Raw genomic sequence first — 23,678 nt, 5'->3', positions numbered from 1 at the left:
TAAGGAATCTAATACTAACTACTGTTTCTTACAGATATATCGTTACCGAAGGTAAGTAACTTGTGCTTCAGCAAGACAGTTCTTTTCTATCCTGTGGCCTGCCGGCCATGTTATCACAACCTTCTACTACATGTCCAGTACTGTACATGTGGGCAACAGAGTTACATTATTCTTTCATCATACATTGGTTATCAAGCAATATCACATAGTTCGGCACGGATGAGGTAACGTGTTATGGGAGCCCAGGCTCAGGTATTGGGTGCGGGGCCTACCCAATAGTCGTGTCTGATAGAAATTCGTCCCGCTCTACAGTGTTTAGCCAGTCTACCAGCGGTCCCCAAAAGTCCCTGGTGCGGGATCTCACTGGCAGCTGTTCCCAGTAGGCCTCTAGCTGTGTTTTACAGTATATGGCGTTCGTTATCCAGTTTTTCGTAGTTGGCTGCCTAGCCGCCCTCCAGTGAATAGCAACTTGGCGTTTCGCCATGAGCAGCAGCATCGCCATCAGCCGCCTGTGTTTATGCGGGACATCTGCATTTTCTCCCAGCAACGCCGCCAGCGGCGTGCAAGGGAGTTTATGTCCAGTAGTGGCCTGTATACAGTGTAGTGTGTGCAGCAAGAAATTGGCCACTGGGCGGCACTGCCACGCCAGGTGTAGGAAATTAGCGTGTGAATTCACACATCTCCAGCAGCAATCATCTGGTCTCAGACTCATTCGATGTAATTGTATCGGTGCATCGAAGGAGCATATATTATCTCTAGCGTGGCCCGTTTGCACAGTCCCTCCCAGGCCCAGCGTAGTGCTTCCACAGTGTCGACCACTCCTCTGGGCCTTTTAAGTTGCTGAAAGACGACCATAGCCAAGGGCAGTGGTGCTGCTCTATCCTTTTCTATGGCTACATGTGGTTGAAAAGGGTGTAAGGTGTACCCAGTATTGTAAATAGTGAGCCTGCGCGCTGTATGCATAGAGCGCAAAATCTGGAGCAGCCAGACCTCCCTGGGATTGGGGCAAGGTGAGTATCTCCCATGCTATTCTAGGTTGTTTCCCAGCTCATACTAACTCAATCATAAGGAAGCATAACTTTTTTTTTTTAAATGTGACGTATGGGGAATGTGAATGTTGACAAAGAAGTAGAGTAGTTTGGGTAATATTATCATTTTTGCTAGTGTCACACGTCCTATCAGCGAAAGGGGTAAGGCCTTCCAGTGATGCAACCTATCTGTGATCCAATTGATCGTCTTACCATAGTTTTTGGACCATAGCTCCGTCAGATCATTGCTGAGCCAAATGCCCAGATAACGCGTTGGGCCTGTTGCCCAGGTATTTGGGTATTCCGTTACAAAGGAGCGAGTTCCTGAAGTTAGGGGGAAAATGACAGATTTACCCCAGTTGATCCGCACTCCTGAGAGTTCCCCATACCGGATCAGTTCCCGCGTCATGGGTGCTAGGTTTTCTTCTGGGTTGACCATATACAGTGTGATGTCGTATGCATGAAGAGATTTGGACAGACCCCGGGATGTGAACCTGATACTGCGATGGGTGTGGTGTTGTCTGATACAGGCTGACAAGGGCTCAGTGGCGATAGCAAATACGAGGGGCGATAGGGGACAACCCTGCCTCGTCCCCCTGGTTATGGGGAAGGGTTCCAAGATCAGTCCATTCACTCTATTTCGCGCCCTGGGCATCGTGTATAAGAGCTGTATTTGTTTAATGAAAACAGGGCTGAGCCCCATTCAGTTTAACAGGGGGAGAGAAAACTCCACTCTAGGGAATTGAATGCTTTGGTAGCATCAAGCAAAGCCGCAAGTGCAGGAACATGTGGTGCTAAATAGTGCATTAAAGCAAATATCGTACGGAGATTATGGGAATGTCGACCTCCCCGGTATAAAGCTGGACTGATCTGGTAGAATAATTCTCGTGAGCAGTGGTTGTAGTCTAGACGCTAAACTTTTGCAAATATTTTCACATCAATATTTATTAATGATATGGGCCGATAGGAGTCGCATTGGGTGGGCTCTTTATCTGGCTTCAAAATCGTTATATTGAGGGCTTCCCTCATCAAGGGGGGCTGGTGTCCTAACTCCAGAGCTTCGTCAAATACCACCAGGGTCTCTGCAAATTCCTTATAAAACTGGGCTGTCAGGCCATCAGAGCTAGGCGCCTTGTCTGCTGGCATTCCCCCTATAATCTGTTTGACGTCCTCCACCGTGAATGGGACCTCCATATATTCCCGGTGGAAATTCTCAAACCATACCAACGCCACTGAGTCAAAGTAGTCCCTCAGTAAGGTCTCAGACAAACAGGTCTCAGATTTGTACAGTTCTGCATAGAAGCTGCACATCGTGGCCAGAATATCTGGTGGGGTGTGAAACAGTTCTCCCTCCACTCCGATTATTTCTTTTATGAGAGGGGCTCCCCTGGGTGCACGCATAAGATTGGCCAGTGTCTTGCTTGGTCTCTCCCCCTCCCCATATCTGCGTGTGGTGGCCTGTCTGTGCAGGAACTTAAGTTCCCGTTCTGCCTCCTCCTGGTGGGACGTAAGTGTGTTACGAATCTGTGCTAATAACGAGGGTGTTGGTGACTGTTGGACTTGGCCCTTCTGGCAGGTTCACCCCTAAACTTTTTGCTTTTAATTGTGACTTGGTGTTAGTGATTTTTGGCTTCTGAGCACTTTACCACTGTGTCCCAGTGTAAACTGCGTGCGTGTGGTGAGATTGGCCTGCCCTCCCATAGGAATGCATGGGGAATGTATGTGTCCATGGAAGTTCCTGATGTGTGGGGAGTGCAGGCTCGAGTTTGGTAAGTGCGGACTCGTGTGATTAAACGCTGCGCGATGATGTGTGCGGCTTTAATGTGCCTAGTATGGAAGTGCCACTTCTAGAAGTTGACATGTCTGTGTAATAAAGGTAAAATGACTGTCTGGCTTGGGATTGGCTGGAGCTGGCTGGTGAGCCTAGCTCCAGGAGTCAGGATAGGTCTGCCCCGGTGGTGAATAGGGAAATTGACAGCCAGATGGGTGGGAGGAGTGCACCTGGGACCTGAATAGGGCTGGGCTTTCCCCACACAATGCTGGCTCCGCCCCCTGTGGTGCAACTGATGACCCTAGCCTGGCCAGTGAATGGTGAGAGGGGCTGAGCACAACAGAGTGCTCCAAAACCAGCTGCGACTGGTTTTCCCTCCACCCTACAGACACAGACAAAGGGCTTCTGTGTATTAAAAGGGGCTGTGACCCCATACAAAAGGTTCTTGCTGATCCTAATTGGGAGGGGGCCTGCTGCTCCTGCTGGGCGCCAGGAGGACCACCACTGGGGACTGCCTCCCTGCCTGGAGGGCCCTGTGAGCTGGCCCCTGGGCCCAGCCTATGTCCCCTTCCTGCTAAAAAAAAAGACTTATCAAGACTTGAGGCAGCCACCCTGCGCCTGAGAGTGCTTTTCTTTTGGGTCCAGGACTTCTGGCTTCATCTAGCGCCTGGAAGCGCTATCCTTGAGTTCCCCTAGAAGGGAGAAGTGTGGGCTGAGCAGCGCTGTGCTGCAGCCCCCTTTGGGGAGCTCCCTGTTCTGCTGCTTATTTTTATACTTTAATACGGGTGCCCACCCCGTTTCATTATTTATTTAATCGGGTGCCACCCCGCCTTCTCCATTCTTGGAAGAGGGAGCCTACCCCTCGAGATCACCGCCACAGCCCGGACTTAGCCGGAAGCCAGGCAACCCACGCCGAGACGTAGGCAGAGCCTGGCCAAGGAAGCAGGAAGTGTTATGCCTCCCAGCGAGGCTCTCCAGAGGGAGAGAGCCCCGCCCGCCGCCGACCGGAGAAGCCCAGCCGTCCGGCCCGCCGCACTGGAAGAGCAGTCCCCGTGAGTCCGGTAAGTGGGGGCTCCATGGTGGTGGTGCCCATTGGAGTCCCCGAGCTTCCCCCGCATTTCTGGGCGGCCCCGTGGGGCAGCGGGCCGCCATAACACCCCTGAGGGCATTTTGCTATTCCGAGTCGCCCATGCGGGACTCCAACGACGGGGGCATTTCTGTCGAGCCCACGAGGGGCTCCCGGGGGCATTTGCTGATTTCGAGTCCCCCGAGTGGGACTCCAACGATTCCGGGCAGTTGTAATTAGAGCCCACCAGGCTCCACGGACTTTGGGGCATTTTGTTTATTTAGAGCCTGTCGAGGCTCCAACGACCCCGGGGGCATTTCTATTGGTAGAGCGGCCCCAGCTGGCAGCGGGCCGCTCCCACAGTGAGGGCAGCCTTTTCCTGGCAATACAGAGCCCCGTGGCTACAACCTGGGGGCATTTTGTTTATCTAGAGCCTAGAAGCCTCCCAGGGCGCATTTTATTTCTAGAGCCCACGTGGCTCCCACGTCGTGCTTGGGCCCCATTGTCTCTGTGGAAGCCCAGAGGAGATCCCCAGCTGCCCAGCACATAGTGGGCAGCTGCTACGTTTAGGCTTGTCCCTCTGGCGCATTTCTGTTGGCTGCCCGCGCAGCCTGCCCTGACATTTTGGACAAAGGGCATTTGAGCCCCTGAGAGGCCAGTTGGCCTGGGGGACAGTTCCATGTGTTGTGCCCTTGCGTGGTGTACATGTTTTTCCCTCCTGTGCTTCTTGCGCAAATGTGATTACCTGCCTAATGTGATTGTTATGTCATATGCGATGCTTTTATGCCTATACCCCTAAATATATTTTTATGCTTAGGAGGGTGTTTTCCTAGTATAGGTGATGCTAGTGAGTTCATTGTTCCCTGCGTGATATTGGCCTAAGGTGTTTAGGATTGCATAGGTGGTACTTACCTTTTGCCAGTGGTTACTGGTTGTGTGCTACATTTGCTATTTGGTGCTACAGGTATTTATTATATGTGATGTGTGCTAAGCGTTATTCCTACAAAGTGCTAATTCTACCAAGTGCTAGTTCTAAAAGTGCTTATTCCTGACAGTGGTCCATGTGGCCCTGTCCCATGTATATAATCCCCTGTAAATTCTGCCCGTGCCAGTGGCACAGTGTAAATTGTGTGTTTATTATCTAATGTGTTTGTTATAATACAAAGGCTATTTTTATGTATAACCTTGTGTGGAGTTTCCTTTGTGGTGGGCTTGGGTGTTGTTGCTGGGTGCGCGTGCAAACGCTTTACACATCGCTTCCGGGTTAAGCCTGACTGCTCGTGCCAAGCTACTAAGGGAGTGAGCAGGGGTTATCTTGGCGGGTGACTTCCTTGCCCTGACTAGAGTGGTGGTTTCTGCCTGGCTTTGGCGCAAGCCTTAGCCAACCGGAAATCCCCATTTCTAACAGTGACGCACAGTATTGTGTTTCAAGGTCGTGTATTTCCTTTTCAATTCGATTTAGGCTGTTTATGTCTCGAAGGACTCCTGCCTGCTCTGCTATGCAGTGTCCTCGAATCACCACTTTAAACGCCTCCCAGACGGAGCCCTCCGTTGACACCAAGCCAACGTTGTGCTCAAAGTATTTTAGGATGTGTTTACGAATACTCTTCCGAAATGCCGAGTCTAGTAGGGCGTTGTATGGGAGGCGCCACAAGAATGGCTGTCTATAAGGCTGTGGAATCCGAAGCGTCAGAGTTACAGGGGCATTGTCTGATAGTGTCCGCGCCTGGTGGTGTCCCTCTTGTACCCAGATCTGCAGATCTCGTCAATAACCAGAAATCAATCCTGGACCAGGCCTGTCGATGGTGTGTAATACATGTGCCCTCCCGCTACATCGGATGTAGAGTCAGATAAATTATGGTCTTGAATTATGCTATTTAGTATCATAGTGGTGTGAGGGTGATGTGTACGTGTTGTGCCTTCCCTATCAGGCTGGGGGGAGAGCGTGATGTTAAAGTCACCTCCCCATAAGATAGCGGTGTCACCTAGCGATTGAATTTTATGCCAGAGGTGTTCGAAAAAGGCTGAGTCGTCTGCGTTAGGTCCATAGACATTTGCTATGATCAGGGGGCGATGATTTGATGTACCTTTTGGTAGAAGAAATATGCCCTCTGGATCCGTGATCGAGTGGTCAGTCTGCCAGGGGACCCCTTTACGAATAAGAATAGCCACCCCTCTGGAATAGTTTGAGTAACCAGCACTGTGTAGTTCACCCCAGCAAGCAGCGGACAACCGCATGTCCGTCGTTGCTAATAGATGTGTCTCTTGTAGGAGGCCGATGTCAACCTGATGCCTAGCTAAATAGGAGTGCATCAGTCTTGATTTTCGGTGGTCATTTAGACCTCTTACATACCAGGTAAGGCAAATAAGATTAGACATGTCGATGTGGTACAATCACTGCTCGCTGACTCGGTGTATTAATGTCCGAGTACATCTCCCCTCGTGTTCTCGTTCTCCTACGTGGTTCGTCTTTGTCTGACATGTAGAACTGTAGATCGATATGGTTGCACTTCGCTGACTACTTGTGTGGCTATGTGTGTCTTTTACCGAAATGACTCGTATCAAACAACAACAAACAACAATCCCCCCCATCCACACCAACCCCCCAATCAGGTTGTGCATCCCATACATAACTTCTACCACCGTGTGGGACCCCAATGAACAGCTTGAGTCTGGGAATCATCCCTCTGGGGGCGTGGGTCACCTGCTAACTGCCCCGTCACTTTTGGACAGGGTGGCAGAGCGCTTATGAGTGGCTATGGCGTACAGCAACAGTAATGGTGGCTCCCGGGAGCCGTAACATACAGCTCTTCCCCTGGGATATTTGCTCTCAGTCATTATCACTTAGTTGATTGTCCGGATCTTGTGAAGTTTCTGCCTCCGGCCGTCGCTGTTTCTTGGCTTGTTGTTTTGCGAATTTCATCGCGGCGCTGGCATCTGTGACGAAAATAGGCTTCCCACCAGTTTGGACCCTCAATGTGGCTGGGTACATCATTGCATACTTTGTGCCGGATTGCTGCAGCAGTTTTTTTGCTTGTGTGAATTCACGTCTTGCTATTTGAACCGCCTGGGTGAAGTCCTGGTAGAGGCTATCTTGTTTCCTTGGTAGTGTATGTCTCCTTTCTCCCTGGCGGTCTTTAAGACAATGTCCCTGTCCCTGTGATTAAGTAGGCGGGCGATGATGGGCCGTGGGGTGCCCCGGGCGGCAGCCTGGGGCCCAGTGTGCGATATGCGCTTTCCACCAGAAACATTGGGGTCAGGTCCGCTGCACACAGGTCTCGGAGTAGGTCTTCCACGTACCTCTCCATGTTTGGAATATTGTTCGATTCCGGAATCCCTGTAATACGGACATTGTTCCTCCGGGATCTCGATTCTAAATCCTCGTTACGGATCTTGATCACTTCAAGCACTTTCTCCATGCGAAGCAAGCTTCTTCTTGACGTTTCCTGGTGGTCCTTCGCGTCCGAGACTCTCTGTCCCAGGGTGTCTATTCTGCTCTCATGCTTGTTGATCTATTGGGGCATGTGATCCATGCGGTCCGCCATATTATCCAGCTTGGTATTGATGGTTTTCAGACTGCCTCGTACCTCACGTAGCATTGCCCGGATGTCATCGTCTGGATCAGACTCCATTTGGGTCTCGGGGACCACTGTGAGCGAGGCAGACAGAGGGTCCTGAAGGCGTGTTGCCCTCTTGTCAAATGATAGTTTAGTTTGTTTGTTCTCCGCTTTCCCCATGGCTGCCGATAGTTCCGACACCACGGAGTGGTTTATTATGTATGGCGGATCTCTTACCGGTCTGTAAGGGTGGTCCAAATCGGTCTTGTCTGGCGGCCGGGGGTAGGCCGAGCCCGCCGCTGATAGCACCGCCCGTGAGGATTTTCCGGGAGTTGTGTCGCTGGCTTGTCTCTGGGCCTACTCGCAAGCGTGACGGTGCCAAGGTAGCGCTACCCCCCTGCTGGTGTCAATGTGGGCTCCAGGGATGTTTGTGTTGGGCCCCTCTATCAGTACACCCGGTGCTCAGGAGCCAGTCTGTTATTAGATGGTGTCTATATATTGGTGCTGAAAAATGGTGAATTACTACGCAGTATAGTTCTTGTCTTGTCCACACCAGTACCAGGGGGTCTTCACGTCTTTCACTTCTCAGTCACTGATACCGTGGACTTTGTATGTATGGCCTCCCTCACTGTACACCCAGCTGGGGCCCCGCAGGATATCACTTTAAGGCAGCACTGTGTATGGGCCTCTTGGATAGGAAGCCCTGATGTCAGCAGATTCAGTCCGTCCACTCCAGCCTGCAAAACTAAAGGATACGCTGCTGTCTCTAGGCGCGCTGTCTTCCCGGGGCAGCGTTTCATGCCAGCGGCTCTCCCCCACACCCTCTCCCCAGGCACCGGTACCCGCCGCGTGTGTCAGTCTGTGTGTGCCCTTCTCTGGACGACTGCGCCCTCGCTGACCCGCGGCAGGGGGGGGGGGGGGGCGGGGCAGAGACGAGTGGGCTTACCGGGCTTTCTGTCGATCCCCGCCGGGTTGGAGAAACAGGTTACGATGTCTGCGCAATGGCGGCTGCCATCTTAGGTCGGGTCCGGGCGCCCTTTCTCCGCGGCTGCAGACTGATGCCTCCTTCGTCACCCGCAGCCCGCGTTCGGGCCTTGCCCCTGGAGTGGGTGGTGATCGCAGCGATGGCTCGGGGGGCCGCCAGGCACGCACCTCTCGCAGGCTCGCCCGCTCGCAGCCTTGTCCGCGGCGACCTTCGCCGTGTTACCGGGTTCCAGGTCGGGCCTCCCGATCTTCTTCGGACCTCGCCTCAAATTGCAGGATTACACGGACCGGACCCCCCACTCCCTTCCCATGGGTATCACAGCTCTCCACACTTGATTTTGAGCCTTGGGGTGTACGTCAGGCTACGGATTATGCACAGATATTGAGCCCTGCCGGCAGAGCCACCAGTTTATGCGGCCATCTCGCTGCTCGGCTCGGCCACGCCCCCTCTGCTAAAACCATCTATGCCTGCAGATAGGACAAATCTGTGGCTTGGTGTACATCCAAATCAGTTGATTCTATGTCTGCACCCTTGTCTGAAATTCTCCTTTTTGTTTTTACTCTGAACCGGCAAGGCATTGCTCTGGGCACAGGAAAAGTGCATCTGTCTACCATTTCTGCTTTTCTACGGTTGCCGTATCAATCTTCCCTGCTTAAGTCACCTAATGTGAATAGTTTCCATAAAGGTTTACAGCATATGTTTCCTCCTAAACCCTTCATTATGCCTCAATGGGCCCTAAATCTTGTTTGTTTACCCTTAAGCTGATGCGCAGCTGCCCTCTACAGCTCCTAACAACCAAAACTCTTTCTTGTGGAAATAACATTTGCCAGGAGGATTCGCGAATTGCAGGTTATGTTATGTTATGTTAAACTTTACTTGTATAGCGCATGTTCACCAGGTTGGTTTCTTGGCGCTGCTCTGAAGGGTTAGGCTAAGATGTTACTAGTATGCCTGTTTGAATAGCCATGTTGTTAGCAGTTTACGGAAGCTCATTAGGTTTGAGCAAGATCTGATCTCAAGTGGCAGGGAGTTCCAGAGTTTGGGGCCCAGGGTGGCAAACCTAGACCCCCCCTGCCCTTTTTAGCCTGAAGGATAGTATAGTCAGGAGGTGCATGTGGGCGTATCGTAGATTACGGGTGGGAATGTATCTGTTGATCGAGCTGTTTATGAATTTTGGGCTCTTACTGTTCAGGGATTTGAATATAATGCATCCTACCTTGAAGGCGCATCTCTGGGATACTGGAAGCCAGTGTAGTTTCTTGAGAAGAGGAATGATATGTTGACGCCTCTTTTCTTGAAGGATCAGCCTAGCTGCCTGGTTTTGAACCATTTGGAGGCGGTAGGTGAGATAGACGGGATGCCAAGGTAAAGAGAGTTGGCATAGTCGATGTGTGATATTACCAAAGCGAGGACTGCCTGTGTTTTCACTTCCTGAGTGAGGAACCTACTGATTTTTCTAATTTTCCTAAGTTGAAAGCAGCATATAGAGATCACAGACCCAATTTGGTTTTTCATGGTGAGGTCTTTATTGATTATGACTCCCAAGGTTTTGGCGGATGTAGAGGGGGCAGGTGTTTGTCCCAGTTCTTTCGGCCAGAAGTTGGGGCTCCATGGGTTCGGTGCGCCTCCTGTGAGGATGACTTCTGTTTTATCTGGGTTTAATTTGAGGTGGTTGCTGTTCATCCAGTCGCGAATGAACAGCATTGTTCCCTGGAATTCAAGGGCAGGTGCTTTCCGTTAACGCCTATTACTCTGGCTTTTTCCAGTTTCCGGATCCAGTCTGACGCTTGGCATTGTTTTATAGGTGAGGAATCTACAGGTAGAGTACCACCAGACAGATCATAACCTCAGGCAAGTAACCTTTTCTTTACTGACTTAGCCTCACTGCTTTTAAAAACATTAATACCAAATTGTAGACCAAAGGTAAAACGTTGTTGTGCCAGCATATCGTGCTGTAGAGTACTGAAAATCACTGTTGCCAGAAATACAGTCTGCCATGTAGTCATTGATGTCTTGTTCACAGGTGAGAGAAATGGCTGCTACAACCCTGAGTGGACTGCTGCAGTGCAGTTTCCTTGCAATGGATGAATCCATGCAGGCTCACTTTGAAATGCTTAGCAAGACAAGACTGCCAAAGAAGAGGAAGAGAGACCCACACATGGTGATGGATACCATTCCTTCGGGAGGTAAAATAAGGCTAATCTTATATTTTGTTAAGAGGGTTTTGTGTCTTTGTAGGAAGCTGACCCCGTATATACTATACCAAAGTAAGTCTAGTGTGCACAGAGTCAAGCGAGTTCCCAAAGGCATAGCAGAGGCTAAATTAGGTATGTACCAACCTCTCTCTTTGTGGTAGTGTGGGCAAGCAGTTAGGCTTATTCAGAGGGTGTGTTAAGCATTTATTGTTTTCACTCACTCAAGGACTGATTACACACACTCCGAGTCAGAATCCAGACCAATTGGGTAAGTATAAAATAGGTATACTTGTATTTTATTTCTAGAACCAATGTACTATAAATTGAAAACCTTTACACAGACATGCAATTGGGAAAGGATTTTCAATTGTTACAGATTGATATGGTTTTAAAAAGCAGGTTATATTACACATTAATTACTTTTAGAATACTTTTTGATTACTTTCAGATTATATTGATTACTGGGGTGGTATGCCTAGATACCACACCTAAGGATCTCACAATACAAGGTAAGTAAGACTTTTCTTGGCTTGAGTTGTCGTTACTGTTTTCACGATACAAAACATAAGTTTAACACTTAGAACATTTTAGGCCCAAAATCTTATAATATGTGTTCCTATGGGAAAAAATGGTTATCGGTTATATAGGTCTTACAGGATGAGAACCTGGTTGTAGTGTACATTGTTCCTAGTGAACAAATTGTTCAAATATTAAACTTGCCGTTTAATGTGCGATGTGAAAGTAAACACGCGGCTGACTTTGCGGCACCGCGCTTCCGGCCATGCGTTTTCATTTAAGGAGATCATGTCCCTCTTGCAGTAGTAGCTTTACAGTGATTGCTTGTTTTGTCTCTGAATTGCAGGGCAGCGCACTGTGTCCAGTATTGCTCATTGGATCGGTTTCTTTGCCATTACCTTTTGTGCAGAGCCAGAGTGGTGTTGATTTCTTTTTAAATGGATCCAATAAATCTATCAATTCAAAATTATCTGTCAGTACGATTATGCCGCGTAACTTCCTGTGTCAGTGTGACTCGATCAGAGGCCCTTTTTATTTTATTTATTTATTTTATGGAGTTTGTAGAGCGCGCAGCTACCCCCGAGGGGGTGTCCCGGCGCTAAAATCCAGGGGTACCCAAGTGAAAAAAAGGGAAGAGAAAAAGAAGGAGATGAAGGGGAAACTAGAGTCCGGAGAAAAGCCAGGTTTTAAGTTTGGCTCGGAAGATGGTTTCAGAGGGACAAAACCTCAGTTCAAGCGGAAGGGAATTCCAGAGTCTGGCAGCAATGACACCAAAACCTCTGCCACCGGTTCTGGACAGTCTGAAACGGGGCGAGATTAGGAGGCGGAGGTCATTGGATCTCAGGGATCTGGTGGAGCGGGATATCGAGACCCGATTTTGCAGGTAAGTAGGACCGAGGTTGTTGACGGCTCGATAGGTAAGAGTGAGGACCTTAAACTGGATGCGGCTAGCCACAGGGAGCCAGTGGAGTTTCCTCCGGTATGCAGAGACAGATTGACGGTACGGGATATTACCGATCAGTCTGGCTGCAGCATTCTGGACGATCTGCAGCCGACCAATCAGGTACTGGGGGGCCCCTGCATAAAGGCTATTGGCATAGTCCAGGTGGGACGTAATAAGGGCCTGGGTAACTGTGCGGCGGGAATCCATGGGGAGCCCTTCTCGCCAGTTCCCGCTGTGCGGCCCTTCCTAGTTTGCCTTCATATTAAAGACGCCTTTTACCATTCCTATGATGAACACATACATTACTGGTAAAATTACTTACTGCTCTCTTGTGCCCTTGTTATAGCGCATCAAGATGCAGCCCCCTCCGAAAGGAACTTCCACACCGCACTCGCTGATTGGCCATCGCGCCTAATGAGCTGTTTTCTTATTAGTCAGTCCTGTGCTCATGGCTCAGGAGGATACGGCCATAATTCTAATTGTGCACAGCTTTGATAGGCTGACCAAGCACTGTTTACACACTCCCTACTGAATGTCGTGTCCGCGCTGAAAGATTTAAGCAATGGCGGGGAGGAAACACACTTGGGAAAAGCCAGTGTATATTTGGTGATTTTTCTTTGGCTTAACACTGCACTGATGCCATTGGTTAGAGACTTTTCTACTAAACGTCATTCATTGCGCCTATGCATCAATTTCACAGATTTCATTGGGCAGAGCTCATTGTGAGACATTAATAATTGGATACTCTGTTGCTGAACTCTGAGGTAGTTATTTGGCACAGATCTTGCGGCCTCTTTTCATTGGCTCACTGCTTTCTTCGAACGTTGCTCATTGGCTGCACGCATGCACCCGATGTCTGGTAAGATGGCGGCCGTCGGGCAGTGCTCACTGGCGGCTCTATGGCGCTCACACACGTAGAATATCAGGCGGGTGAGTCCCAGACCACGGGCGACTGGAGAAACGAGAGAAAGGACTGTGCACATATGTGAGAGCAAGGCCACTAGTACGTTGGACTGCGCATGCGCTGCAGGTGTTTAGCTGATGGGTGTAGACAGTGGGGTTTGTTGCTTATATGTAAGTATGTCTGGGTTCTGGTGTGAGGGACCTGAGGTGTGCAGGTGCTACTGTATGAGAGAGGCTAGGTGTTAAAGTGTGTTCATGCAGATGTGGGTGAGGGTCTGGGTGCTAAGGTGGGTGGGAGGGGATATGTGTGAGGGTCTGGGTGCTGAAGTGTGTGAGGGTCTGACTACTGAGGTATGTGAGGGTGTGGGTGCTGAGGTGGGTGGGTGCTGATGTGTGTGAGGGTCTGGGTGCTGAGGTGGGTGGGTGTGGGTGCTGAGGTGGGTGGGTGAGGGTCTGGGTGCTGAGGTGGGCGTGTGAGGGTGCTGTGGTGGGTGTGGGTGCTGAGGTGGGTGTGTGAGGGTGTGGGTGCTGAGGTGGGTGTGTGAGGGTGTGGGTGCTGAGGTGGGTGTGAGGGTGTGGGTGCTGATGTGGGCGTCTGAGGGTGCTGTGGTGGGTGTGGATGCTGAGGTGGGTGTGTGAGGGTGTGGGTGTGAGGATGTGGGTGCTGAGGTGGGTATGGGTGCTGAGGTGGGTGTGTGAGGGTCTGGGTGCTTAGGTGGGTGTGTGAGGGTCTGGGTGCTGAGGTGGGTGTGGGTGCTGAGGTGGGCATGAGTGCTGAGATGGGCTGGTGAGGGCCTGGGTGCTGAGGTGGGTGTGTGAGTGTCTGGGTGCTGAGGTGGGTGTGTGAGGATCTGGGTGCTGCAGTGGGTGTGTGAGGGGCTGGGTGCTGAGGTGGGTGGGGGGGCTTAAGTCTGTGTGTGTGGGTGCTGAGGTGGTCGTGTGAGGGTCTGGGTGCTGAGTTGGGTGTGTGAGTGTCTGGGTGCTGAGGTGGGTGTGTGAGGGTCTGGGTGCTGAGGTGGGTTTGTGAGGGTGTGAGGGTCTGGGTGCTGAGGTGGGCGTGTGAAGGTCTGGGTGCTAAGGTGTGCTAAGGTTCTCGCCACTGCAGCTCATTCAGAATGTGAAAGACTGTATAATTTGTAATCTTACATACAGAATGTCTATGTTGCCCATTCTGAGATCTCTTCATTGGCTGCCAGTCTGCACACATGATCTTCTGATGGATGCATCTGCCAGTGGATTCCTAACCTTCTGAATATCCCCTGCGCCAGCAACATTTGGAAACTTTTGTAGCTCTTCACGCCGACGAGGTCGTGGACGACGTTACAGAGGCACGGATCCGCTCGCGACCTCGCTAGATCCATAATAGAGCCTCGTCGGCATGATGGCGTCAGTTCCCTTGTTTCCGCGCCGTCGACGCTAGCGGTTTTTGGGGACTCTCCGTAGTTTGCTACTTTGTGTTTCTAAATTATATCCTGTTCACTTTTCGAGGATGTCTTCGAGAAAATCAGGTTTCAAGCCCTGCAGGGAGTGCGGTGGACACATGTCCATAACAGATCCACATGACGATTGTGTATGGTGTTTGTCATCGGACCATGACGTCGAGGATTGTGTTTTCTGCAGGAAGATGAACCCGAAGGCTCTAAAAGAAAGGGAAGCCAAGCTGTTTATGGCAAAGATGCGTAAGGAAAAGACAGGCCGGAGGAGATCGAGGTCCAGATCTAGATCGAGGTCTGATTCGAAGTCGACGTCGGGCCATGCTTTAAAGTCCAAGAAGCATAAAAAGAAGAGGAGGCACGGCTCTAGACGCCGTTCGGCAAAGGAAGAAGCTCAGTCGTCGGCTTCGAAAGTCCATTGACATCGTGAGGACTATGTATCTCCTTCTCCAGAGAAAGTGACGTCTCCTATGGCTTCACCAGCGCAGTCACCGGCGCCGAATCCTTCGCCAGCTCCATCTCCGGAGCATTCTCCGGCTCCGGGAGAAGAGGTACCTGTACCTGAAGAGTCTCCGACTCTAATGGATCCACTGTCGGCGCCGGCAGGCCCGAGTCCAGTGATGCCTATGCCTGAGCGTATTCCAGGCGAGTACCCTCCTTTTCCTGGTCCAGGGCAAGACCCATCGCATTATCTAAATGCCATGTATGGTGTCTTTGCGAAGGCAATGTAGCCATCTGGTGCACCTTCGGGTCCCAAGGGTCCCATGGCATTTTACTTGGAAGTTCCTCAAGCATATGCACCAGCTCCCTTTATGCCTTTTCTTCCTGCGACTCCATCCTGGCATTTCTCGGCACCGAGGACCTCGACGCCGATGCCGATTCCATCTTCTCTGGCGCCGTCAGCTCGACCTCGGTCGACTTCGAATGTACCTCTGGATCCGGGTTCGACGCCAGTTCCGAATCCATTGGATCCGTGTACTACTCCGTTGGCGTCGGCCCCGAAGATAAGGTCCAGACGGGAGGCTCAAAGATTGCTGGAGGAGCAGCAATATAGGGAGGATGAGATGGAGGAAGGTGAGTTTCAGGAGTCTGAGGACTTTTTTGAGGATTTGAGGGTGGCAAGTGGTTTGGAGTTATCACCAGAATGGCAACTCTCTCCTCCTTCAGAGGTCCCCTCTAAAGACGTAATTCCCTGCCACTCTGTAACACGAAAGGCTGCTGATCTTTTGGATCTACAACTCCCAACAACGGAATTTAAGTCCAACATTCTGACAGAGGTACTTCACTCTCTTTGTTAAGTAATTGAACCTTTACTTCTATTCAATGACACTATCACTGAGCCAATTGTGGAGGTTTGGCAAAAACCCTTTTCGCCTCCGGCAGTCTCAAAGTCAGTTGCCAGAAGATACAGGACGGCTCCAGGAGATCCAGAGTTTTTAAGCTCACATCCTGCACCTGGGAGCTTAGTTAATAAACAACCTGTTCAAAGAGGTCAGCCGGAGCTTTTCCACAGACTCCGGGTGACAGAGAGTCTAAGAGACTGGATCAGGCTGCTAAAAAGGTGTTTTCATCTGCTTCTATGGCACTTAAGTCCATCAATGCTACTTGCCTTTTGGGCAGGTACATTCATGCCTTAATGGATTCTGCTAAGCAGCTGGCTCCAAAGTTATCGGAGGAGGACAGAAAGAACTTTGATGAGGTATTGTCTGAAACGCAGGCGGCTGCAAGACAGGTGATCCAGAGTGGCCTCGATACAGCGGACTCTGTAGCCAGGATAATGGGGTCTTCGGTTGCATCTAGGAGGAGTGCCTGCCTTAAGTCTTCTGAATTTTCTCAAGATGTCCAGGCAACTCTTTTGGACCTCCCCTTTGACGGTTCTGGACTTTTTGGAAAAAAGGCAGATGCAGCTTTGGAGAGATTTAAAGAAAGCAAGGCTACAGCCAAGTCTCTGAGTCTGCTGACGCAGCCTAGAGGTTCTTCTTATAGGAAGTTCAGGGGCTTTGGAAGGTCGTCCTTTCAGACATACAGACAGCCTCAGCAGCAACAGCAGCAGCAGAACACCCTATATAAATCCTATACGGGCATAAACACTGGTTGCCTCACGAGGCCGTCAGCCCTCCTCCTCCTCTTCCTCTAGCTCCTCTCCTCTTACCTCAGCAAAGCAGCCCTAGATCCACCATTCTGGATCATGCTGGTCCTGTCGGGGGCCGGCTTACTCATTTTCTGCAAGATTGGAAATCGCTCACTACAGACCTTTGGGTTCTCAATCTTGTGGAGAATGGGTATGCCCTTCCCTTTCGGCAATTCCTTCCAAATTACCCTCCTTGTCAAGGGGCTTGCTCGGAGGACCACCTTCTTCTCCTCCAGGAGGAAGTCCTAGCCCTACTAAAAAAAAAAGGTGCGATAGAGGTGGTGCCAGAGCAGGAAAGGGGGCAGGGATGCCACTCCCGGTATTTCCTGATACCGAAGAAGGATGGCAGGTTACGTCCAATCCTGGATCTTGAATCTTTTTATAAAGCAAGAAAAGTTCAAGATGCTCACCCTAGCGCAGGTTCTTCAAGCGCTGCAGCTAGAGCACTGGATGGTGTTGATCGACTTGCAGGACGCGTATTTTCATATCCCGATCCTGAAGTCGCACAGGAAGTATCTCCGTTTTACGGTGGGGTCGCAACATTATCAGTTTGCGGTCCTCCCGTTTGGGCTTACTACTGCACTTCGAGTCTTAACCAAGGTGATGGCAGTGGTGGCATCTCAGAAGAGCGGGGATTCCAGTTTTCCCCTATCTGGACGACTGGCTGATCAAAGCAGAGTCGCCGAAGAAGGTTTGTCATCATCTGCAAGTGACAACCCAACTGTTGTACAAATTGGGTTTTTCGATAAATGTGCCCAAGTCTCACCTGGTGCCCTCCCAGCGCAACCTGTTTATAGGGGCGGATCTGAAAGAGACACGTTAGTATTAGATTCCTTACCTTAGAATATCCCCAGGCGTCAGACTGGATCCGGAAATTTTTGCGTAGCAGTACCCTTGCGCGTCGGTAGGCGTCGTCTGCGGCTCCGCGTCCGTCGTCGGCGTCGTGGGCGCCGTGATGACGTCGTCGGAGTACTTAGACGCCGCCTCCGCGTGCTGATGTCAGTTCTTCTTTTTTCCGCGCCATCAAGCGCAGATCTGGAAATAGCAGTAACCCTAGTCTTTTTTGACTAACCCTTTTTGATCATTTTTGATCCTTTTTCGAGTCTTCGACTCCAACGGTGCCGTAGGAATGCCCGGGTTTAAGCACTGCGATGATTGCGACCGCCTGATGTCGGTCACGGATCCTCACCGCGTGTGTTTATCTTGTCTCGGCGTCGACCACGACGACAAGGCCTGCTCCGACTGCCGGGCCCTTTCTTCGAAGGCCAGACGGGAGCGGTCCCGCAGGCGGCTCGAACTCCGGCAGTCGGCCCCGCGCCGCGAGAGGTCCCGATCGCATGGGAGGTCGAAGGACAGGTCGCGGGCTCGGAGCCACCACAGTTCCGAGAGTAGGCCGCACTCCTCCGGGTCGAAGTTGTCGTCAGGTAAGCGGCACAAGAAGTCCAAGCGGCATCATCGCTCCTCGGACTCCCCCCGACGCTCGCGCGATGCGGCCGGGGGTTCGGGTGACACCACCCACGCGGCTCCGCTTGAGTTGCGGGCGCCGCGTCCAGCCCCATACCCTACGGTCCCTGGGCTCAACGCGACGCCAGAGGAGATCGAGCGCTTCCTCATGGCCATGAGGAAACTCTCTCCTCCGACGGGCTCCGCGGCGCCTTCGGGCCCAGCGGACCCGTCTGGGACCCCTAGCGGGTCGGGGGGATCTGCCCCGACGCCGTCAGGTGCTTCGGCGCCGCTGACGCCTTCGGGCCCGGCGCCGCAGGTTCCCGTTATCCCGGCGCCGCCGGCGCCTTCGGGCCCGGCGCCGGGGGGTTCAGTTGTTCCAGCGCCGCCGGCGCCTTCGGGCCCGGCGCCGCAGGATGCCGCTGGACCTCCTTCGGGATCTGGTTCGTCGCCGCTGGACCTTACGACCTCCCCGGCGTCGGACCCTCAGGTGTCGCCTCCGGCGCCGTCCTCGGCCGGCGCCGTCCCCGGTTCCACCTTCGTCCCTGTTCCGGCGCCAGGACGGCCCCGATGGGCGCCGCTCCAGACGTCGTTTGGGGAGTTTCCCTTCTATGAACAGGCCCCATTAGCTGAGAACCCTGAGTTTCAGGAGATGGGTGATGAAGAGGACTGGGAGGGGTCTGAGGACCCTCTGACCAGGGAGTGTCAGTCTCATTAGGACTGGACAGGAGACCTTGGGGAGGCCAGTGGCCTGGACACCTCTCCAGACACTGGTTTTGTCTCCCCTCCTACCGTGGCTTCGGAGGAGGGGGCAACATATAGTGTGGTGCTGATGAGGGCTGCCAAGGCCTTGGGCCTTGAGCTCCCCGTCGCGGCCGTGAGGACTAACCTCCTCACTGAGGTCCTTAAACCGCAGTCAAGCTCGGCCGAGCCTCTGCTGCCCTTAAATGAGGCCTTGACCGACGTTCTTCTGGGCACTTGGTCCAAGCCCGCTACGGGTTCGCCCGTAGATAGGAACGTGGCCAGACGCCACCGCCCAGCCCCGGGCGACCCATGTTTCCTGTCCTCCCACCCTACCCCCGAAAGCCTGGTCATCCAGGCCTCCAATTCCCAGACCGCATTCCCGTCGGCCCCGCCGGACAGCGAATCCAAGAGGTATGACCAGTATGGGAAGAAGATCTTCTCATCCCTTAGTCTAGGCCTGCGGTCTTCGAACACCGCCTGCCTCTTGGGACGTTACACCCACTCTGTGTGGGATAAGGTCGCGGAAGTGCTGCCAGAGTGTCCGTTGGAGGTACGGGCCAAACTCGGCCAAGCCCTTGTGGAGGGCGGGGATGCAGCCAAGTATTCCATCAGGTGTGGGCTGGATACCACCGACTCGCTAGGTAGAGCGATGGCAACGACGGTGGCGGTCAGACGCCACGCCTGGCTGAGGTCCGCCAACTTCTCGGCAGATGTCCAGAGCACGCTCATGGACATGCCGTTCGATGGCCGTCGCCTCTTTGGCGACAAGGCAGATCATGCGCTTGAGCGCTTTAAGGACTCCAGGGCTACGGCCAAGTCCTTGGGCCTCTCGGGCCAGCGCCAGCAATCGGCTGCCTTTCACTCCTTTCGTGGCCACGGAAGGGGTGCGCCCACACGCGCCGCCAGCCACGCACCGCAGGGCAATACCCAACGCGGTGGCGGCCGTGGGAACCGCCGTCCGGGCGGTCGGGGGCAGCGGCGAGGTCAGTCCACACCTTCCCCCGCAGCATCCGCCTCTAAACTCTCCTAGTCCGTGCTTTCAGGCCCATGTGACGCCAGTGGGGGGCAGGGTTCGCCATCACCACCTCCACTGGCGCACTGTCACGTCGAACAGGTGGGTGCTGCAAATCGTCCGAAGGGGCTACTCCCTCCCCTTCGAGGCGACTCCTCCAGCCATGCCACCGCAGAACCACCGTGTATCGGGGGATCATTTGCGACTTCTGCAGGAGGAAGGTACGGCCCTCTTGGCCAAGGGGGCCATCGAGCGCGTTCCTGGGCCAGAAGTAGGGTGTGGTTGCTACTCCCACTACTTTCTGGTACCCAAAAAGGGCAAAGGGGGCCTACGCCCTATCTTGGACCTAAGGAACGTCAACGGCTTCCTCCGGAAGGAGAAGTTCAAGATGCTGACACTGGCTCAGGTTCTGGCTGCCCTGGACCCAGGAGACTGGATGGTAGCGTTGGACTTGCAGGACGCTTACTTTCATATCCCCGTCCTGCCTGCCCACCGGCGCTACCTGCGGTTCATGGTGGGCCACGAGCACTTTCAATTTACCGTGCTCCCCTTCGGCCTTACCAGCGCCCCACGGGTGTTCACAAAGGTGATGGCGGTGGTCGCAGCTCATCTGCGCAGGTTAGGGGTTTCAGTCTTCCCCTACCTCGACAACTGGCTGTTAAAGGCGGGCTCGCCCCAGACAGTCGTCAGCCACCTCCAGACGACGGCGGACCTCCTGCACCAGCTGGGGTTCTCCATCAATGTGCCGAAGTCACACCTGTGCCCCTCTCAGAAGCTCCTCTTCATCGGAGCGGTTCTGGACTCGGCGCGGTTTCGGGTTTATCCCCCCCGAACAGCGGGTCCGGGATATTCAGGCTCTGATTCCCATCTTTCAGCCGTTATCCCGGGTTTCGGTCAGGTTGACGCTGCGGCTTCTGGGGCTGATGGCCTCCTGCATCCTACTGGTGCATCACGCCAGGTGGCGGATGCGGGCTCTGCAGTGGGACCTGAAGTTTCAGTGGGCCCAGCATCAGGGCAACCTCTCCGACCACGTCCTGATCTCGGAGGGCACTGCGAGACAGCTGCAGTGGTGGCTTACGGACCGCGATTGGGTCAGCGGCAGATCCCTCTCCCTTCCCCACCCGGAGCACGTAGTTGTGACGGACGCGTCCCTCCAGGGCTGGGGAGGCCACTTGGGAGAGGCGGAGATCAGAGGCCTCTGGTCTCCGGCGGAGACCCGGCTCCACATCAACCTGTTGGAGCTCCGGGCGATTCGTCTGGCACTGAAGGCATTCCTCCCCTCTGTCCGGGGGAGTGTAGTGCAGGTATTCACGGACAACACCACCGCCATGTGGTACTGCAACAAACAAGGCGGGGTGGGGTCGTGGATCCTTTGTCAAGAGGCTCTTCGCCTTTGGCAATGGCTGGAACGCCAGGGCGTGACCCTGGTGGCTCAACACCTGGCAGGTTCTCTGAACGCCAGGGCGGACGAGCTCAGTCGTCGGTGCATGATGGATCACGAATGGCGTCTGAACTCGGACGTGGCGCAAGGCCTCTTTCAGCAATGGGGAGAGCCTTGGTTAGATCTATTCGCCACCGAAGAGAACGCGCAATGTCATCAGTTCTGCGCGTTGGAATTTCCAAGGCGGCACTCGCTCGGAGACTCTTTTCGTCGCGAGTGGAGTTGCGGTCTGTTGTACGCCTTTCCGCCTATACCACTTCTGCCCAGAGTGCTGAAAAAGATCAAGCGCGACCGGGCCCAAGTCATCCTTGTGGCTCCGGACTGGGCACGAAGGTACTGGTATCCAGAGCTACTCAGTCTGTCAGTCGATCCCCCGGTTCGTCTGCCTCTTCAGGAGGACCTTCTGTCGCAGCAGCAGGGGACGGTCCTCCACCCGAACCTGTCCAGTCTCCACCTCCATGCTTGGAGATTGAGCGGCGACAGTTGAGGCCATTTGACTTGCCTCCTGAAGTTTTTAACATCATTCTGGCAGCCAGGCGTCCCTCCACAAAGTCGGTATACGCCTGCAGGTGGAACAGATTTGTGGCATGGTGCACAGCAAAGGCTGTGGATCCCCTCAATGCCCCTCTTTCTGAAGTCCTTCTCTTCCTTCTTTCTCTTGCCCAGCAGGGCTCTGCTCTGGGCACTATCAAGGGCTACCTTTCGGCCCTTTCAGCCTTTCTCAGGCTGCCTGATCAACCTTCCTTATTCAAGTCCCCTATTGTAAATAGATTTCTTAAGGGCATCACACACACGTTTCCTCCAGTTCCGTTTGTGATGCCTCAGTGGGACTTGAACCTGGTTCTTACGTTTCTGATATGCGCTCCCTTTGAGCCACTTCACAACTGTCCTCTTCGCCTTCTGACTTTGAAGTCTGCTTTCCTGGTTGCCATCACCTCTGCCAGGAGAGTGAGTGAGCTCCAGGCCCTTTCTTGTACTCCACCTTTCCTTTCTGTCCATGCGGACAAAGTGGTGCTGCGTACCAAACCTTCTTTCCTGCCCAAGGTTGTCACGGCCTTCCACATCGGGCAGTCTATCACCTTGCCAACTTTCTTCCCGCCACCGCATCCCTCTAAAGAGGAAGAGTGGCTCCACCGTCTGGACCCAAAACGTGCGCTCTTATTCTACTTGGATCGCACACGCCAGTTCCGGGTGGATGACCAACTATTTGTTGGTTACGTGGGCGCGAAGAAGGGGAAAGCGGTGCACAAGAGGACCATCTCCCTATGGATCATCCTGTGTATCCAGGCATGCTACTCCTTGGCTAGGAAGGAGCCTCCTGCTGGATTGCGGGCTCATTCTACCCGAGCCACGGCGACTACCACTGCCCTGGGCAGGAGAGTGCCCTTACAAGACATCTGTCAGGCAGCTACGTGGGCATCGCTGCACACGTTCGCAAGACACTACTGCCTGGACAGCCAAGTCCGGAGGGATGGCTTCTTTGGCCGTTCCGTCCTCCGAACTTTCTGGTGTGATTTTGGTTCGCAGACCCACCACCGGGGTTGGTATTGCTGGGGTATCTATTCTAAGGTAAGGAATCTAATACTAACGTGTCTCTTTCAGATGCACAAGTTACTACTTGTGTAACGATATATCTGTAAGAGACATTAGTTAGTATTAGATTCCTTACCGACCCACCCATCCTCCCCATTCTGCGAACCAATATCTAGGGTTAGGGTTGTCCCCTTTCAGGGCCCTAGTTTCAATGGCACCAGTGTTGGTTTTTAACATGGCTCTGCGTTTCTGGCGCGGAAAAGCTGTGTCTAAGAACTGACGTCAGCACGCGGAGGCGGCGTCTAAGTACTCCGACGGCGTCATCACGGCGCCGACGACGGACGCGGAGCCGCAGACGACGCCTACCGACGCGCAAGGGTACTGCTACGCAAAAATTTCCGGATCCAGTCTGACGCCTGGGGATATTCTAAGGTAAGGAATCTAATACGAACTAATGTCTCTTACAGATATATCGTTACACAAGTAGTAACTTGTGCTACTGGACACTACTGTCTGCCGAGCATTCCCTCCACCTCAAAGGATTCTCGACATTCAGGAAATGATTCCCTTGTTTTGCAATGGAGCGGTCGTTCCAGTCCTGAAGGTCCTACGCTTGCTTGGTCTGTTTGCTTCAGTTGTGCCTCCGCAGGCAGTGGTATCAGCACAGGGGCGATCTCAGGGAGTCTGTGAAGATCTCCAGAGAAGCTGCAGAGGATCTGTCTTGGTGGAGCGTGGAAGGCAATCTGTCTCAGGGAAAGCCCTTTCATCTGCCTCCATCGGTTGCGACAGTGATAACTGATGCATCCACCTTAGGGTGGGGTACTCATCTGGGGGATCTGGAGATCAAGGGTCTTTGGTCTCCAGAAGAAAGGTTGCTTCACATCAAGCTTCTAGAATTGCGGGAGATACGTTTGGCGCTTAAGGCATTCCTCCCTGCCCTTCCCTTCGCGGTCAGTAATGGACAACACTACCGCGAT

At 53.0% G+C, this 23,678-nt stretch overlaps 1 protein-coding gene across 2 annotated transcripts in view; it reads left to right on the top strand.

Moving 5' to 3' along the window:
* The window catches only part of PSME4 (proteasome activator subunit 4), a 1,411,622-nt gene that overhangs the window by 1,277,655 nt on the left and 110,289 nt on the right, over window positions 1-23,678 (top strand). For both annotated transcript variants that reach the window (XM_078649478.1, XM_078649477.1), the window contains one exon: window positions 10,431-10,593. In XM_078649478.1, coding sequence (XP_078505604.1) covers window positions 10,431-10,593 — 163 coding nt within the window. The remainder of the gene's footprint in view (window positions 1-10,430; window positions 10,594-23,678) is intronic.

Source organism: Lissotriton helveticus, chromosome 6 (assembly GCF_964261635.1).
Source record: "Lissotriton helveticus chromosome 6, aLisHel1.1, whole genome shotgun sequence".
NCBI classification, from domain to species: Eukaryota; Metazoa; Chordata; class Amphibia; order Caudata; family Salamandridae; genus Lissotriton; species Lissotriton helveticus.
Note: the sequence above shows the minus strand (reverse complement) of the source record. Positions and strands in the feature narration are given on the sequence as shown.